The sequence below is a fragment of the Oncorhynchus clarkii genome, unplaced genomic scaffold (genome assembly GCF_045791955.1).
Source record: "Oncorhynchus clarkii lewisi isolate Uvic-CL-2024 unplaced genomic scaffold, UVic_Ocla_1.0 unplaced_contig_4000_pilon_pilon, whole genome shotgun sequence".
In the NCBI taxonomy this organism is placed as follows: domain Eukaryota; kingdom Metazoa; phylum Chordata; class Actinopteri; order Salmoniformes; family Salmonidae; genus Oncorhynchus; species Oncorhynchus clarkii.
In genome coordinates this window covers 10,920-29,913 of record NW_027257979.1, presented here as the reverse complement: position 1 = coordinate 29,913, position 18,994 = coordinate 10,920, and the positions used below count along the sequence as shown (strand labels likewise).

Sequence of the window (18,994 nt, the reverse complement as noted above, 5' to 3'; positions counted from 1 at the left end):
AGCAAAACAAAACAGAAATGTCACAGTCGGGGTGTCCTCTTGGTGACAGAATCCTAGTAGGTTACATTTTACCCGAAAAGAAGGTTAAAAACTACGAAAATGACGACTCTGATTGGGAAGATGATGAGGAGGAAGAAGATGCACAGCCGGATTTTCTGGATATGAAAGAGATGGACAGCGTTAGTTCAGGAGGACATGTGTTTAATTCCTCCGTACCGGGCCGAAACGAAGGTGAGTGGTCGTTGACAGATCATCGTAGTTTTGATAAATGCACATGTAGAAGTTAACCTAACTAGCTAATGGGGTTGTCACTTGCAACAAATTAGGCATATTTATCTAACAAGCAAGTTGCCAATCTTTCGGTGTAACGGGACAGCGACAGTGTCACTCTTGTCGGTCGAGCTTGTATTGATTGTAATTTCTCCTACTGTAGAGAGAGGAGCCTACTGTAATTGTATATAGTTTGTTCAATCTGGTTTATCTCTTGTTGGTGACACTAATACACCCACAGAAAGGTGGGTATAATTTGTGGGAAAGTTCCAACAGGAGGAATCTGTAACCAAAAACTTGTTAAAGTACAAGGTTGCCAACAAAACAACGTATACAAAGTTGTATAGCGGCAGAATAAGATACCGGGTAGAGAGGGTGGGCTATTTCATTACGTTTTTTTCCACTCAGCATGTTTATTCCGTAAAAATATCTGTCCTCTCTCTGGTAGCCTACGAACAAACATTAAGAATAAGCTACGTGGTGAGTTGATGCCTGTTCGGCATTTAGTTAGCAAGGTGAATTGATCATGCTACTTTTGTATGCGTTGTTTGTTGCCAACCTTGTACTTTACCAAGTTTTTGTTACAGATTCCTGTTGGAACGTTCCCACAAATTATACCCACCTCCCACAAAACACTATCATACAATCCACCACGATGAATGCATGCTGATGATCTAGCTACCTAACGTTAGTCAGCTCAATAACTAACTATCTTGTTTCATTTTCTATCCCATGTCCGTTCTAGTTGATTTCCTGGACAGCGTGTCTGGTAAGAGATGCAGAGTAATGGGCCGGTTCAGTCTGAAGGACCCGTGGTGGGAGGCTACCTGCACGACCCGCGCTGCCAAGGGCAAGCTGGTGCTACGGGGCTACCCTGCCTACCGCCTTCGCTCAGACCTCCAGGGAGACCCGGACCACTCTGTCCTGTCTCTGTTCCTCACAGCCTGCGGCGTGGACGCACAGTTTGTCGTCCCCTTCTTTGCTTGGCTGCCGATGGGAAGGAAGGTGGAGTTTGCTAACTTGCAGGAAGTTCTGGCTGAGTTTGAGGAAGGAGAGCAGCACAGGGCTTTGGCACAGCAGATTAAAGCCTTGGTCTCTGTTTCAGGTAGGTGGACGTGGGGGAGAGATACATCTTGACCCTGATCTATAGTGTTTTGGTAATATTAAGTGCTGTGAGTAAAGACCATAGCTGTGTTCGAATACTCCTACCATACCATTTTATACCATTCTATACCATACTAACCATACCATACCATTCTATACCATACTAACCATACCATACCATTCTATACTATACCATTCTATACTATACCATTCTATACTATACCATTCTTAACCATACTAACCATACCATTCTATACCATACTAACCATACCATACTATACCATTCTATACCATACTAACTTTACCATTCTATACCATACTAACCATACCATTCTATACCATACTAACCATACCATACTATACCATACTATACCAGGCTATACCATACTAACCATACCATACCATTCTATACCATTCCATACCATTCCATACCATTCTATACCATTCTATACCATTCTATACCATACTATACCATACTATACCATACTATACCATACTATACCATACTAACCATACCATTCTATACCATACTATACCATACTAACCATACTATACCATACTAACCATTCTATACCATACTAACCATACCATATGGTAGTACTAACCATACTATACCATACTAACCATACCATACTATACCATACCATACTATACCAGGCTATACCATACTATACTATACTAACCATACTATTTGTGACACAAATTGGGTATGTAGTATGCTTTTTAGTCATAGGGGTGCGTTCGTAAATTCGCTCTGGCTATCTACTCTGATTTCAGAGCACTCGCTGATGAATTTACAAACGCTCAATACCCGTGGAATGTTTCGGTCAATATCGGCAAAAAAAAACAACGTATTTCAATTGTTGCCAGCAGCACAGTTAGTTACCAGCAGCACAGTTAGTTGCCAGCAGCACAGTTAGTTGCCAGCAGCACAGTTAGTTGCCAGCAGCACAGTTAGTTGCCAGCAGCACAGTTAGTTGCCAGCAGCACAGTTAGTTACCAGCAGTACAGTTAGTTACCAACGCTCAACACCCGTTGAATCTGACAACGCCCTGAATTTACAAACGCCCAGAGCGCACTCTGACACTCCCAGATCGAAGTTACAAACACACCCGAAGTCTAGCTAGTAATTTGTTACACTAACAAGCTAGCAATAGGTTGCATAGCAACAGCATCAGCTTCCGGTATACGTGTGAAGCCCTAGCGCGCTCAACTGAAATGTTACCGTTGGTTTACAGTAGACTGACATACAGTATGTTAGTATGGGTATCTGGAACACAGCTCATGTCATCGGTATGTCTGTCAGTTGCAGGGATGCGCGTGACTGCTGCCTCTCTGTACCCCCATGTGATGAGATACCTGCCTACCCTACTGCCAGGGCGCTTCACAGAGCTCCTGAGTCGGGGAAAGAAAAGCCCAAAACATCCTGCGGCACAGGGTGCTACACAGATAGAGGAGGAGGAGGAGGAAGAGGAGGATCTCAGCTTGCTGGCCAAAATAGAGGAGATGATCAAGACGGACGTCTGGAAGCTGGGCTTTAACTATGTAAGCGTAACCTCCTGGCTGGTTGTGGACTGTGGTTGGTTAACATACTTTGTCAACAGTTTCTGTAGTCTTCGATCGGACCAATCCAGCAGTGAAGTATCACATCGCATCCCTCCAATCTGCCATGCACGCTTTGACATGAACTCAAATAAGAAACGCTTCTCACTTTTCCTCTCTCCCCCCTCCCTCCCTTTATCTCTCCTCCCTCCCTTTCTCTCCCCTCTACTCCCTCCTCCCTCTCTTTCTCTCCCCTCTCCTCCCTCTCCCCTACTCCCCCTCTCTCCCCTACTCCCCTCTCTCTCTAGGTTATGTACAAGGAGTTGAAGGTGGTCCATTGCGAGGCTCAGCTGAGATCCTTCCATGAGTGTAAACTCTTCCAAGAGATCCCTCTGAAGCAGCGTAACGCCCTGCGAGTCTACGACTCTCTGAAGAACCACTGCTGCAGGACGGGCAGTACCTACACGGAGCTCCCCACCCTGTGTGACGAGGTCAGGAGAGGGTGTATCTCCGTGATGGAGGTGGAGGTACGAGGAACACAGAATAAATCCGTCTGTCCACTTTGTGTTTTATGTATTGTTTGTTGGTTCGCTTGCTGAGGCAGCTCCATATGTATTTTTTTGAATTTTCAAATGTAGTTAATTCGGCTCGTTCTTTCATTCAGGTGTGGGACGCAGTCCACTTCCTCAAAGAGCTGGGCGTCGTGGTACGGGATCGCCAGAAGGTGGCGCTGCAGAACCTGCATTCTTATGAGACTGGGATAGCTGAGTGTCTACGCTGTCTGGTGCAGGAAGAGCCCTGGGTTATACCTCTGGATGTCATAGAGGTGCTGACTGCTTCAGCTCTGCAGAGGCTGAGGAAGACGGGAGGGGATGGAGGGAGTAGGGAGGATCAAGGTGAAGTGGACTCCGACGCAGAGCGGAAGGCTGATGAGCTGAATGAAAGGTGTGAAATGGATGGCAGCGCTGCAGAGACAGACCGTACTAGTGCTGCTGTTAGAACAGCCAGCGGATACTCTGTCCCAGACCACATCAAACCTGAACCAGCCCCTACAGACCAGGGCCCTCCAGTAGATTTAGACCCAGACCAGGGCCCTCCTCCAGTAGATTTAGACCCAGACCAGGTACGTGCAGCAGAGATGATCTGCTTCAATCCAGTGACGGTGATCAGCGGTAAGGGGGGCTGTGGTAAGACAACGGTGGTGAGTCTGGTGTTCAAGGCCGCCTTGCAGCAGAGCCCAGAGAAGGAGGTCAGGAAGGCATGCTGGGACTTTGAAAATGACTCCTTGGGGTCTGAGGCGTGGGAGGAAGCCGATGCGTGGGAGGAAGAAGCCCTGTCGAAGAGTCTCCTCTCTCAGTTAGAGGGGGAGGTAAAGGACGAGAAGAAGTCGTCGTCGTGGGTTTTACAGGGAGAGGACGAGGTGTTACTAACAGCACCCACAGGGAGAGCTGCGTCTCTGCTCACCAAGAGGACCTGCTTCAAGGCCTACACCCTGCACCAGGTTGGTACAGGAGACAGTTCTGCCCTTAGAATGACTTCTAGAATGGTTCTGACCCAGTTCTGACTATCTGCTATTAGCCGGGTACAGAACAGGTTTCTGAATGGCTAACATTAGCCTGGGTAAAGCTAGAAGTCACATTCTCTGTCCATGTAGGCTTTGTCTCTGTAATCGAAAGGTTTCGGTGAGACCAAAATAAACAGCTGACATGTTATATCATTTTCATGGTTTACAAAGGATTATTTGTGTAATTTGTAGGTCAAGTTTTCCACTTGTTTTCTGTAAGCAGTCATATTCACCGTGGGCGGCCACACTCACCGTGGGCGGCCACACTCACCGTGGGCGGCCACACTCACCGTGGGCGGCCATATTGTTCTAAATGAACCAGTTGAACATCAGTAGTCAGGTTAATGTGTTGTACAGTCGTGGCCAAAAATTGAGAATAACACAAATGCTTAATTTTCACAAAGTCTCCTGCCTCAGTTTGTATGATGGCAATTTGCATATACTCTAGAATGTTATGAAGAGTGATCAGATGAATTGCAATTAATTGCGAAGTCCCTCTTTGCCATGCAAATGAACTGAATCCCCAAAAAAACATTTCCACTGCATTTCAGCCCTGCCACAAAAGGACCAGCTGTCATGTCAGTCATTCTCTCGTTAACACAGGTGAGTGTTGACAAGACTGGAGATCACTCTGTCATGCTGATTGAGGTCAAATAACAGACTGGAAGCTTCAAAAGGAGGGTGGTGCTTGGAATCATTGTTCTTCCTCTGTCAACCATGGTTACCTGCAAGGAAACACGTGCCGTCATTATTGCTTTGCACAAATAGGGCTTCACAGGCAAAGATATTATTGCCAGTAAGATTGCACCTAAATCAACCATTTATCGAATCAATCATTTATCGAGTCAATCCTCAAGAGGCGGGTGGACAAAAAAAACCCCACAAAATCTGACAAACTCCAAGCATTGATTACGCAAGAATGGGCTGCCATCAGTCAGGATGTGGCCCAGAAGTTAATTGACAGCATGCCAGGGCAGATTGCAGAGGCCTTGAAAAAGAAGGGTCAACACTGCAAATATTGACTCTTTGCATCAACTTCATGTAATTGTCAATAAAAGCCTTTGACACTTGTGAAATGCTTGTAATTATACTTCAGTATTCCATAGTAACATCTGACAAAAATATCTAACGACACTGAGGCAGCAGACTTTGTGAAAATGTATATTTGTGTCATTCTCAACTTTTGGCCACGACTGTATATAGTGCCACTTCCAGAGGTCACAGATACCTAACCCCTCCCTCCTGTTCACTCTTCCCTGTCACCCCTCCCTCCTGTTCACTCTTCCCTGTCACCCCTCCCTCTCAGGTAGTGTGGAGTTTCATGCAGGCCAAGAAAGACCCCAACGGGGCTCCTGAGGAGTGGAAGTTTGCGTCTGTGCGCGTGTTGGTGGTGGACGAGGGCAGTCTGGTGTGTGTTCAGCTCCTCCACTCCGTCCTCACCATGCTCACCAAGCACGCACAGCTCAGGAAGTTCGTCATCTTGGGTACGTTCGTTTTTTAAGTTCAGGTTTAAGCTGTACATGTTCGACATGTAAAGTGTGATGCCAACACGTGTGTGTGTTTGTGTGTGTGTGGGGGGGGTGAAGGTGGAACAGAGTTAGGTAAGGTGAAGACTTCCTGTCCTATGCAATGGACTTCCTGTCCTACACAAGGGAAACACGATGTGGTCCACTAGACTGCTCGGAATCACTGATCTACAAATCACCTTGTATCCCAATAAACTCCTCCATTATCTGAATGACATTAAGACTACACTGCTTAATAACCCTGCAATGACTTAAGGGTTAGGACTTACTGACTGTTTGTCTAGGGGATGCTGTCAGCTAACCACTATCCAGCCAACTCCTTGTCAAATCAAAATCAAATCAAATGTTATTAATCACATACACGTGGTTAGCAGATGTTAATGCGAGTGTAGCGAAATGCTTGTGCTTCTAGTTCCGACAGTGCAGTAATATCTAACAATTAATCTAACAATTCCCCAACAACTACCTTCTATAGGGATGGAATGAGATTATGTACATATATGGAGGAGCGATGACATGATGCAATAGATGGTATAAAATACAGTATATACAGTTGAAGTTTACATACACTTAGGTTGGAGTCATTAACTCGTTTTTCAACCACTCCACACATTTCTTGTTAACAAACTATAGTTTTGGCAAGTCTGTTAGGACATCTACCTTGTGCATGACACAAGTCATTTTTCCAACAATTGTTTACAGACTTTCACTTATAATTCTCTGTATCACAATTCCAGTGGGTCAGAAGTTTAAAAACAATAAGTTGACTGTGCCTTTTAAATAGCTTGGAAAATTCCAGAAAATTATGTCTTGGCTTTAGAGGCTTCTGATAGGCTAATTGACATAATTTGAGTCAATTGGAGGTGTACCTGTGGATGTATTTCAAGGCCTACCTTCAAACTTTGCTTGACATCATGGGGAAATCAAAAGAAATCAGCCAAGACCTCAGAAAATAAATTGTAGACCTTCACAAGTCTAGTTCATCCTTGGGAGCAATTTCCAAACGCCTGAAGGTTCCACGTTCATCTGTACAAACAATAGTACACAAGTATAAACACCATGGGACCACGCAGCTGTCATACCGCTCAGGAATGAGATGCATTCTGTCTCCTAGAGATGAAAGTATTTTGGTGTGAAAAGTGCAAATCAATCCCAGAACAACAGCAAAGGACCTTGTAAAGATGCTGGAGGAAACAGGTACAAAAGTATCTTTATCCACAGTAAAACGAGTCCTATATCGACATAACCTGAAATGCTGCTCAGCAAAGAAGAAGCCACTGCTCCAAAACCGCCATAAAAAAGCCAGACTAGTATTTGGTAGCATTTCCTTTAAATGGTTTAACTTGGGCATCGATTTTGTGAAGTGCACCAGTCCCTCTTGCAGAAAAGCACATGGGGACAAAGATTGTACTTTTTGGAGAAATGTCCTCTGGTCTGATGAAACAAAAATAGAACTGTTTGGCCATAATGACCGTCGTTATGTTTGGAGGAAAAAGGGGGAGGCTTGCAAGCTGAAGAACACCATCCCAACCGTGAAGCACAGGGGTGGACCAGCATCATGATTTAAAAAAAATAATATTTTTTACCCCTTTTTCTCCCCTATTTCGTGGCAGTAGTTGTAGTAGTTACTATCTTGTCTCATCGCTACAATTCCCGTACGGGCTCGGGAGAGACTAAGGTTGAAAGTCATGTGTCCTCCGATACACAACCCAGCCAGCCGTACTGCTTCTTAACACAGCGCGCATCCAACCCGGAAGCCAGCCGCACCAATGTGTCGGAGGCTACACCGTACACCGTGCAACCTTGGTTAGCGCGCACTGCGCCCAGCCCGCCACAGGAGTCGCTGGTGCGCGATGAGACAAGGACATCCCTACCGACCAAGCCCTCCCTAACCCGGACGACGCTAGGCCAATTGTGCGTCGCCCCACGGACCTCCCGGTCGCGGCCGGTTACGACAGAGCCTGGGCGCGAACCCAGGGACTCTGAAGGCACAGCTGGCGCTGCAGTACAGCGCCCTTAACCACTACGCCACCCGGGAGGCCCGGCAGCATCATGTTGTGGGGGTGCTTTTCTGCAGGAGGGACTGGTGCACCTCACAAAATAGATGCCCAAGTTAAACCATTTAAAGGAAATGCTACCAAATACTAATTGAGTGTATGTAAACTTCTGACCCACTGAGAATGTGATGAAAGAAATAAAAGCTGAAATAAATCATTATCTCTACTATTATTCTGACATTTCACGTTCTTAAAATAAAGTGTTGATCCTAACTGACCTAAAACAGGGAAATTTTACTAGGATTAAATGCTTTGTGAATTGTGAAAAACTGAGTTTAAATGTATTTGGCTAAGGTGTATGTAAACTTCCGACTTCAACTGTACATATGAGATATGAGTAATGTAAGATATGTAAACATTATTAAAGTGACTAGTGATCCATTTATTAAAGTGGCCAGAGATTTGAGTCTGTATGTAGGCAGCAGCCTCTGAGTTAGTAACGGCTGTTTAACAGTCTGATGGCCTTGAGATAGGCTTTTTTTTCAGTCTCTCGGTCCCTGCTTTGATGCACCTGTACTGACCTCGCCTTCTGGATGATAGCGGGGTGAACAGGCAGTGGCTCAGGTGGTTATTGTTCATGATAATCCTTTTGGCCTTCCTGTGACACCGGGTGGTGTAGGTGTCCTGGAGGGCAGGGGATGTGTTGTGCCTTGCGGTTGAGGGTGGTGCAGTTACTGTACCTGGCAGTGATACAGCCCGACAGGATGCTCTCAATTGTGCATCTTTTAAAGTTTTGTCAGGGTTTTAGGTGACAAGCCACATTTTTTTTTTCAGCCTCCTGAGGTTGAAGAGGCGCTGCTGCGCCTTCTTCACCACACTGTCTGTGTGGGTGCACCATTTCAGTTTGTCTGTGATGTGTACGCCGAGGAACTTAAAACTTTCCACCTTCACCACTGCTGTCCTTTCGATGTGGATAGGGGGGTGAACCCTCTGCTTTTTCCTGAAGTCCACGATCATCTCCTTTGTTTTGTTGACGTTGAGTGAGAGGTTGTTTTCCTGACACGCCTATAGGGAGGAGCCCTCACCTCCTCCCTATAGGCTGTCTCGTTGTTGGTGGTGATCAAGCCCACTACTGTTGTGTCGTCTGCAAACTTGATGATCGAGTTGGAGGCGTGCATGGCCACTCAGTCATGGGTGAACAGGGAGTACAGGAAAGGGCTGAGCACGCACCCCTGTGGGGCCCCAGTGTTGAGGGTCAGCAAAGTGGAAATGTTGTTTCCTTACCTTCACCACCTGGGGGCAGCCCGTCAGGAAGTATGGCCTGTTCCACAGTCTGCCTGTTTGTCTAGGTGATGTGCGTCAGCTGCCCAGTATCCAGCCAGGAAACACCTTGTACGACCTGTTCCACAGTCTGGGCCGAGCCCATTGGGCCATCGAGATGAGGACCAATCACAGAGCTGAGTCTCAACTCATCGTCAACAACGCCGGACAGTAAATATGACATTGGTTTTTGTCTTTTAGTTTCCACACAAACGTAAAAATACCACAGTGACTATTTGAAAATATAAAATAAAAAGAACCATGAATTAATTCAGTATGTAGATAGAATAAACTTTAGATACAACTTTGCAAATTCAGATATATTAAACTAATTTTCTTGATTTAAAAAAAAATAATGGCTAATTCTGTAAGATTGTTTTTGTCATGTCCTGATGCCATGACCAACCATGAGAAAAGAAAAATCCTGCATCTGTCCTTTTAAAAAAAATCAGAATTGCAGAGATGGGGATGAATCGTAGTTTCAGACCGCTCCACTACGACGCCATCTTGGATCTGAATGGAAGTTACACCATGCCCTCTGAAGACAAGAGGTTCATCCTCATCCTGCTGCCCAACACCGACTCTGACTCTGACTATGGTGAGTACACCGTGGACTCCATCTGAAAACACAGAACACTACCAATATAATGCAACACAATGTGATGTTGTTTTTCAGACCTTCAGGTGGCTATCGAACTACTATTGAAAGCTGCTCCAGGACTGAGGAATGACGCCACGTCACAGTTCATTGCCTTCAGACGGTAAGACATGCATTACACAGTAGAGTGGTCAGACATGTAGAGGTTATCTACACCGTAGATACTATAGGGACAGTAGAGGGGTTCTCTATACTATAGGGACAGTAGAGGGGTTCTCTATACTATAGGGACAGTAGAGGGGTTATCTACACCGTTGATACTATAGGGACAGTAGAGGGGTTCTCTATACTATAGGGACAGTAGAGGGGTTCTCTATGCTATAGGGACAGTAGAGGGGTTCTCTATACTATAGGGACAGTAGAGGGGTTATCTACACCGTTGATACTATAGGGACAGTAGAGGGGTTCTCTATACTATAGGGACAGTAGAGGGGTTCTCTATACTATAGGGACAGTAGAGGGGTTCTCTACACCGTTGATACTATAGGGACAGTAGAGGGGTTCTCTATACTATAGGGACAGTAGAGGGGTTCTCTATACTATAGGGACAGTAGAGGGGTTCTCTACACCGTTGATACTATAGGGACAGTAGAGGGGTTCTCTATACTATAGGGCCAGTAGAGGGGTTCTCTATACCATCGATACTATAGGGACAGTAGAGGGGTTATCTACACCGTTGATACTATAGGGACAGTAGAGGGGTTCTCTATACTATAGGGACAGTAGAGGGGTTCTCTATACTATAGGGACAGTAGAGGGGTTCTCTACACCGTTGATACTATAGGGACAGTAGAGGGGTTCTCTATACTATAGGGACAGTAGAGGGGTTCTCTACACCGTTGATACTATAGGGACAGTAGAGGGGTTCTCTATACTATAGGGACAGTAGAGGGGTTCTCTATACTATAGGGACAGTAGAGGGGTTATCTACACCGTAGATACTATAGGGACAGTAGAGGGGTTCTCTATACTATAGGGACAGTAGAGGGGTTCTCTACACCGTTGATACTATAGGGCCAGTAGAGGGGTTCTCTATACTATAGGGACAGTAGAGGGGTTCTCTATACTATAGGGACAGTAGAGCTGTTCTCTATACTATAGGGACAGTAGAGGGGTTATCTACACCGTAGATACTATAGGGACAGTAGAGGGGTTCTCTATACTATAGGGACAGTAGAGGGGTTCTCTATACTATAGGGACAGTAGAGGGGTTCTCTACACCGTTGATACTATAGGGACAGTAGAGGGGTTCTCTATACTATAGGGCCAGTAGAGGGGTTCTCTATACCATCGATACTATAGGGACAGTAGAGGGGTTCTCTACACCGTTGATACTATAGGGACAGTAGAGGGGTTCTCTATACTATAGGGACAGTAGAGGGGTTCTCTATACTATAGGGACAGTAGAGGGGTTCTCTATACTATAGGGAGAGTAGAGGGGTTCTCTATACTATAGGGAGAGTAGAGGGGTTCTCTATACTATAGGGACAGTAGAGGGGTTCTCTATACTATAGGGACAGTAGAGGGGTTCTCTATACTATAGGGACAGTAGAGGGGTTCTCTATACTATAGGGACAGTAGAGGGGTTCTCTATACTATAGGGACAGTAGAGGGGTTCTCTATACTATAGGGACAGTAGAGGGGTTCTCTATACTATAGGGACAGTAGAGGGGTTCTCTATACTATAGGGACAGTAGAGGGGTTCTCTATACTATAGGGCCAGTAGAGGGGTTCTCTATACTATAGGGACAGTAGAGGGGTTCTCTATACTATAGGGACAGTAGAGAGGTTCTCTATACCATCAATACTATAAGGACAGTAGAGGGGTTCTCTATACTATAGGGCCAGTAGAGGGGTTCTCTATACTATAGGGACAGTAGAGGGGTTCTCTATACTATAGGGACAGTAGAGGGGTTCTCTACACCGTTGATACTATAGGGACAGTAGAGGGGTTCTCTATACTATAGGGACAGTAGAGGGGTTCTCTATACCATCGATACTATAGGGACAGTAGAGGGGTTCTCTATACCATCGATACTATAGGGACAGTAGAGGGGTTCTCTATACTATAAGGACAGTAGAGGGGTTCTCTATACTACAGGGACAGTAGAGGGGTTCTCTATACTACAGGGACAGTAGAGGGGTTCTCTATACTACAGGGACAGTAGAGGGGTTCTCTATACTACAGGGACAGTAGAGGGGTTCTCTATACTACAGGGACAGTAGAGGGGTTCTCTATACTACAGGGACAGTAGAGGGGTTCTCTATACTACAGGGACAGTAGAGGGGTTCTCTATACTACAGGGACAGTAGAGGGGTTCTCTATACTACAGGGACAGTAGAGGGGTTCTCTATACTACAGGGACAGTAGAGGGGTTCTCTATACTACAGGGACAGTAGAGGGGTTCTCTATACTACAGGGACAGTACTATAGGGACAGTAGAGGGGTTCTCTATACTACAGGGACAGTAGAGAGGTTCTCTATACTATAAGGACAGTAGAGGGGTTCTCTATACTATAGGGAGAGTAGAGGGGTTCTCTATACTATAGGGACAGTAGAGGGGTTCTCTATACTACAGGGACAGTAGAGGGGTTCTCTATACTACAGGGACAGTAGAGGGGTTCTCTATACTACAGGGACAGTAGAGGGGTTCTCTATACTACAGGGACAGTAGAGGGGTTCTCTATACTATAGGGACAGTAGAGGGGTTCTCTATACTATAAGGACAGTAGAGAGGTTCTCTATACTATAAGGACAGTAGAGGGGTTCTCTATACTATAGGGAGAGTAGAGGGGTTCTCTATACTATAGGGACAGTAGAGGGGTTCTCTATACTACAGGGACAGTAGAGGGGTTCTCTATACTACAGGGACAGTAGAGGGGTTCTCTATACTACAGGGACAGTAGAGGGGTTCTCTATACTACAGGGACAGTAGAGGGGTTCTCTATACTATAGGGACAGTAGAGGGGTTCTCTATACTATAAGGACAGTAGAGAGGTTCTCTATACTATAAGGACAGTAGAGGGGTTCTCTATACTATAGGGAGAGTAGAGGGGTTCTCTATACTATAGGGACAGTAGAGGGGTTCTCTATACTACAGGGACAGTAGAGGGGTTCTCTATACTACAGGGACAGTAGAGGGGTTCTCTATACTACAGGGACAGTAGAGGGGTTCTCTATACTATAGGGACAGTAGAGGGGTTCTCTATACTACAGGGACAGTAGAGGGGTTCTCTATACTACAGGGACAGTAGAGGGGTTCTCTATACTACAGGGACAGTAGAGGGGTTCTCTATACTACAGGGACAGTAGAGAGGTTCTCTATACTACAGGGACAGTAGAGGGGTTCTCTATACTATAGGGAGAGTAGAGGGGTTCTCTATACTATAGGGACAGTAGAGGGGTTCTCTATACTACAGGGACAGTAGAGGGGTTCTCTATACTATAGGGAGAGTAGAGGGGTTCTCTATACTATAGGGACAGTAGAGGGGTTCTCTATACTACAGGGACAGTAGAGGGGTTCTCTATACTACAGGGACAGTAGAGGGGTTCTCTATACTATAGGGACAGTAGAGGGGTTCTCTATACTACAGGGACAGTAGAGGGGTTCTCTATACTACAGGGACAGTAGGGGTTATCTATACTACAGGGACAGTAGAGGGGTTCTCTATACTACAGGGACAGTAGAGGGGTTCTCTATACTACAGGGACAGTAGAGGGGTTCTCTATACTATAGGGACAGTAGAGGGGTTCTCTATACTACAGGGACAGTAGAGGGGTTCTCTATACTATAGGGAGAGTAGAGGGGTTCTCTATACTATAGGGACAGTAGAGGGGTTCTCTATACTACAGGGACAGTAGAGGGGTTCTCTATACTACAGGGACAGTAGAGGGGTTCTCTATACTACAGGGACAGTAGAGGGGTTCTCTATACTACAGGGACAGTAGAGGGGTTCTCTATACTACAGGGACAGTAGAGGGGTTATCTATACTATAGGGACAGTAGAGGGGTTCTCTATACTACAGGGACAGTAGAGGGGTTCTCTATACTACAGGGACAGTAGAGGGGTTCTCTATACTACAGGGACAGTAGGGGTTTTCTATATTAAGACCTGTATCTTAACTGTAGCTGTTTGTTTTTCAGGAAGGAGTGTGTCTTGATCAATGAGCTTTGCTGCAAACATTACTGCGACCACCGCACCAAGTAAGTTACTGTACTGCTATAGGAAGTGATGCTGTTTCTACTGCTATAGGAAGTGATGCTGTTTCTACTGCTATAGGAAGTGATGCTGTTTCTACTGCTATAGGAAGTGATGCTGTTTCTACTGCTATAGGAAGTGATGCTGTGTCTACTGCTATAGGAAGATATGCTGTTTCTACTGCTATAGGAAGTGATGCTGTTTCTACTGCTATAGGAAGAGATGCTGTTTCTACTGCTATAGGAAGTGATGCTGTTTCTACTGCTATAGGAAGTGATGCTGTTTCTACTGCTATAGGAAGAGTTGCTATTTCTACTGCTATAGGAAGTGATGCTGTTTCTACTGCTATAGGAAGTGATGCTGTTTCTACTGCTATAGGAAGTGATGCTGTTTCTACTGCTATAGGAAGAGATGCTGTTTCTACTGCTATAGGAAGAGATGCTGTAGGGAGAGATGCTGTTTCTACTGCTATAGGAAGAGATGCTGTAGGGAGAGATGCTGTTTCTACTGCTATAGGAAGAGATGCTGTAGGGAGAGACGCTGTTTCTACTGCTATAGGAAGAGATGCTGTTTCTACTGCTATAGGAAGAGATGCTGTTTCTACTGCTATAGGAAGAGATGCTGTAGGGAGAGATGACGTTTCTGCCACTGGGGGGGGGGGGGGTTAAGAAGAGATATTGTTTCTACTGCTGTGTAATGAGTGGACCACCAGATAGAGCTGTTGTACCAGTTGTAAAAAGGAAGAATGTGCAATGTGAGGAGGCAGAGGAGACTTGCCTCGTCTCCTAGATCCCGTTTGTTTCTGTTAGAAATCCCAGCTGGCCTCCTTATCTGTTGATAGATAAATAATTTGTGTTTGATGTGTCGATCTTTTTACCTCAGAAACAACAAGAACCGACTAGATTTCCAGCCGAGAGATAAAGTCTGCTGTACAAAGAACGGCTACGTCACAGACAGGAACAAGGAAGTGTCTCCCGAAGAAGAGGACTTGGAGAACAGCTACGTATCTGACACGGACAGGACCAAGCGGAGACTTCCTGGTCTGGACGGAGGGGAGAGACGGAGAGGGAACGGGGCCACACAGAGAGACGGAAGTGGTGACAAAATGAAAACTAAAGAGAAGAATAAAGAGCGTCTGTGTAACGGAGAGATATTCTTCATTAAACATGTGAGAGACGAGAGGACCAATAGTTACACGTGTTTTAGGCTATTCTGTAAGCTGCTCAATTCTAATTGGCTGAGCCGTGCTCTTGGGTTGTGTCTCCTCCTATGACAGGACGTGACAGAGGAGGAGGCGGGCTCACAGCGGAGCAGGAAGCAGAGGTACTTGACTCTGGATGATGGTGACGGACGGGAGCTGTGTGTTTCCTTCAGGGAGCTGCAGAGAGAATGTAAACTGCAACACGCCTGGGCTAGGACCATACACACCTTCCAGGTGTGTGTGTGTGTTTTCTCTCTGTCTCCATTCATAAACTGATGAGAGAATGTAAACTGCAGTGTGTGTGTGTGTGTGTGTGTGTGTGTGTGTGTGTGTGTGTGTGTGTGTGTGTGTGTGTGTGTGTGTGTGTGTGTGTGTATTCTCTCTGTCTCCATTCATAAACTGATGAGAGAATGATTTAAACTAAGCAGTTCAGTAGACATTTTCTCTGATGGAATTCTTCAGTTGTACTGTGCCTTCCTTCTCTGTGCGTCAGGGGTCGGAGACCGAGACGATTGTGTACGTGCTGGGTAACGGTAGCGTCCAGACGTGGAAACACGTGTACACGGCTGTGACACGGGGACAGAAGCGTGTATATGTCATAGCTAAGCAGGAGGGCATGGCCTCGGCCATCAAGAGACGCATCATCCCACGTAACACCCGGCTGGGAACCCTGGTCAAAGAGCTGCTGGTCCAGCCTGGGGCTGAGGGGCAGGACCAACCAGACCAGAACCAACCACAGCCGGGCACACCTCGCAGGGCAGCCCCAGGCTTCGGGCCTACACAGACCACTCCTCTGGCCTCACAGACACCTAGCGGGTCTCTAAGGACCCCCTACAAAACCCCTATAGCAGCACCCAGACTCCTCTCTACGCCCAGCGTAGCAGTCCCACTTCACGCCAATCGTGTCCAGTCCCACTCTACGTCGGTCCTACCCAGGAAGCTGTGGAGAAATGAGCCTCCAACAGCTCCTCAGGCAGATGCCTCAGACACCTCTCTAATGGACGACATCACTTTCAGTCAGGCATATACCTGGTCGCCTATGAACAGCGGCTCTGAGGACCCCTCTCAGGAGCAGCCTGGGTCTTGTGAGGAGGAGGAGGAGGAGGAGGAGGAGGAGGAGGAAGGGATCGAGATGGAGGCTAGCAGCAGCGCTGTAGAGGATGGACACATGGGGAAGGGTTCACATTTAGCTGCTCGGTCTGGGGTTGAGAGCACCCCTTCCAAGAGGACGCTCAGTCCTGACAGTGACAAACAGAATGTAACTCCTCATAAACAGGTCAAGGTAAGAGGAGGAGGACGCTCAGTCCTGACAGTGACAAACAGAATGTAACTCTGGAGGAGGGGTTATTTTAGTAGAAGTGGTTGAGGTGAGGAGGAGGAGGGGGGGTTATTTTAGTAGAAGTGGTTGAGGTGAGGAGGAGGAGGAGGGGTTATTTTAGTAGAAGTGGTTGAGGTGTGGAGGAGGAGGAGGGGTTATTTTAGTAGAAGTGGTTGAGGTGAGGAGGAGGAGGAGGAGGGGTTATTTTAGTAGAAGTGGTTGAGGTGTGGAGGAGGAGGAGGGGTTATTTTAGTAGAAGTGGTTGAGGTGAGGAGGAGGAGGGGTTATTTTAGTAGAAGTGGTTGAGGTGTGGAGGAGGAGGAGGGGTTATTTTAGTAGAAGTGGTTGAGGTGAGGAGGAGGAGGAGGAGGAGGGGTTATTTTAGTAGAAGTGGTTGAGGTGAGGAGGAGGAGGAGGAGGAGGGGTTATTTTAGTAGAAGTGGTTGAGGTGAGGAGGAGGAGGAGGGGTTATTTTAGTAGAAGTGGTTGAGGTGAGGAGGAGGAGGGGTTATTTTAGTAGAAGTGGTTGAGGTGAGGAGGAGGAGGGGTTATTTTAGTAGAAGTGGTTGAGGTGAGGAGGAGGAGGGGTTATTTTAGTAGAAGTGGTTGAGGTGTGGAGGAGGAGGAGGAGGAGGGGTTATTTTAGTAGAAGTGGTTGAGGTGGGGAGGAGGAGGAGGAAGGGTTATTTTAGTAGAAGTGGTTGAGGTGGGGAGGAGGAGGGGTTATTTTAGTAGAAGTGGTTGAGGTGGGGAGGAGGAGGAAGGGTTATTTTAGTAGAAGTGGTTGAGGTGGGGAGGAGGAGGAGGGGTTATTTTAGTAGAAGTGGCTGAGGTGTGGAGGAGGAGGAGGAGGAGGGGTTATTTTAGTAGAAGTGGTTGAGGTGGGGAGGAGGAGGAGGAGGGGTTATTTTAGTAGAAGTGGTTGAGGTGGGGAGGAGGAGGAGGAGGAGGGGTTATTTTAGTAGAAGTGGTTGAGGTGGGGAGGAGGAGGAGGAGGGGTTATTTTAGTAGAAGTGGTTGAGGTGGGGAGGAGGAGGAGGAGGGGTTATTTTAGTAGAAGTGGTTGAGGTGGGGAGGAGGAGGAGGAGGGGTTATTTTAGTAGAAGTGGTTGAGGTGGGGAGGAGGAGGAGGAGGGGTTATTTTAGTAGAAGTGGTTGAGGTGTGGAGGAGGAGGAGGGGTTATTTTAGTAGAAGTGGCTGAGGTGGGGAGGAGGAGGAGGGGTTATTTTAGTAGAAGTGGTTGAGGTGGGGAGGAGGAGGAGGAGGGGTTATTTTAGTAGAAGTGGGTGAGGAGGAGGAGGAGGGGTTATTTTAGTAGAAGTGGTTGAGGTGGGGAGGAGGAGGAGGAAGGGGGGGGTTATTTTAGTAGAAGTGGTTGAGGTAGTTATTCTAAGAGAGTCAGTTGGGAAGAGTTATCACGTTTCTCTGACTCCATCTTGTTGTTGTGTCATCTGTGTAGGTGGAGCCATTCGAATCACCGCTGGGCTGTTCCAGACTGCAGCAGCTCGCCCTCTGCACGCCCACCTCCCACGGCAAACGGCTTTTCCAAGGTCCACCCTCCGATCAGGACTGAACGTCTTCTCTCCCTGACCCATTGATACCAGGATATCTTATGATTGATGGCCACTACTGCATTGATACCAGGATATCTTATGATTGATGGCCACTACTGCATTGATACCAGGATATTTGAATCAAATCATATTTTATACGTCACATGCACGGAATACAAGTGTAGACCTTACCATGAAATGCTTACTTACAAGCCCATAACCAATAATGCAATTTTAATTAAAAATAAGAGTTAAGAATGATATTTACTAAATAAACTCGTTTTTTTAAAAGTAACGCAATAAAATAAAAATAATGAGGTTATATACAGGGGGTAACGGTACCGAGACAATGTGTAGGGGGGTAGAGGTTAGTCGAGATGATTGAGGTAGGTAGGGGTAGAGTGACTGCATAGATAATAATGAGTATCAGTAGTGGGGGGGAAGGAGGGTTCAATGTAAATAGTCCGGTGGCCAGTTGATGAACTGTTCAGCAGTCTTATGGCTTCGGGGTGGGAGCTGTTCAGCAGTCTTATGGCTTCTGGGTGGAAGCTGTTAAGGAGCCTTTTGGACTTGGTGCTCCTGTACCGCTTGCCGTGCGGTAGCAGAGAGAACCGTCTATGACTTGGGTGGCTGGAGTCTATTTTTAGGCCCTTCCTCTGACACCGCCTGGTATAGAGGTCCTGGATGGCAGGAAGCTCGGCCCCAGTGATGTACTGGGCCGTACGCATTTCCCCCTGTGG

General features: G+C 46.5%; 1 protein-coding gene across 1 annotated transcript; it reads left to right on the top strand.

Annotated features, from left to right (window-relative positions):
* On the top strand, window positions 1-18,346 carry LOC139394386 (DNA helicase B-like). Its single transcript, XM_071142440.1, has 14 exons — window positions 1-231; window positions 1,016-1,375; window positions 2,681-2,919; window positions 3,225-3,443; window positions 3,581-4,417; window positions 5,787-5,964; window positions 9,353-9,494; window positions 9,776-9,921; window positions 10,000-10,084; window positions 14,127-14,186; window positions 15,064-15,349; window positions 15,458-15,616; window positions 15,876-16,664; window positions 18,161-18,346. Exons 1-14 carry the CDS (start codon window positions 18-20, stop codon window positions 18,272-18,274), a joined length of 3,828 nt encoding a protein of 1,275 aa, XP_070998541.1. The 5' UTR covers window positions 1-17; the 3' UTR covers window positions 18,275-18,346.
* The last annotated feature ends 648 nt before the right edge of the window (window positions 18,347-18,994 follow it).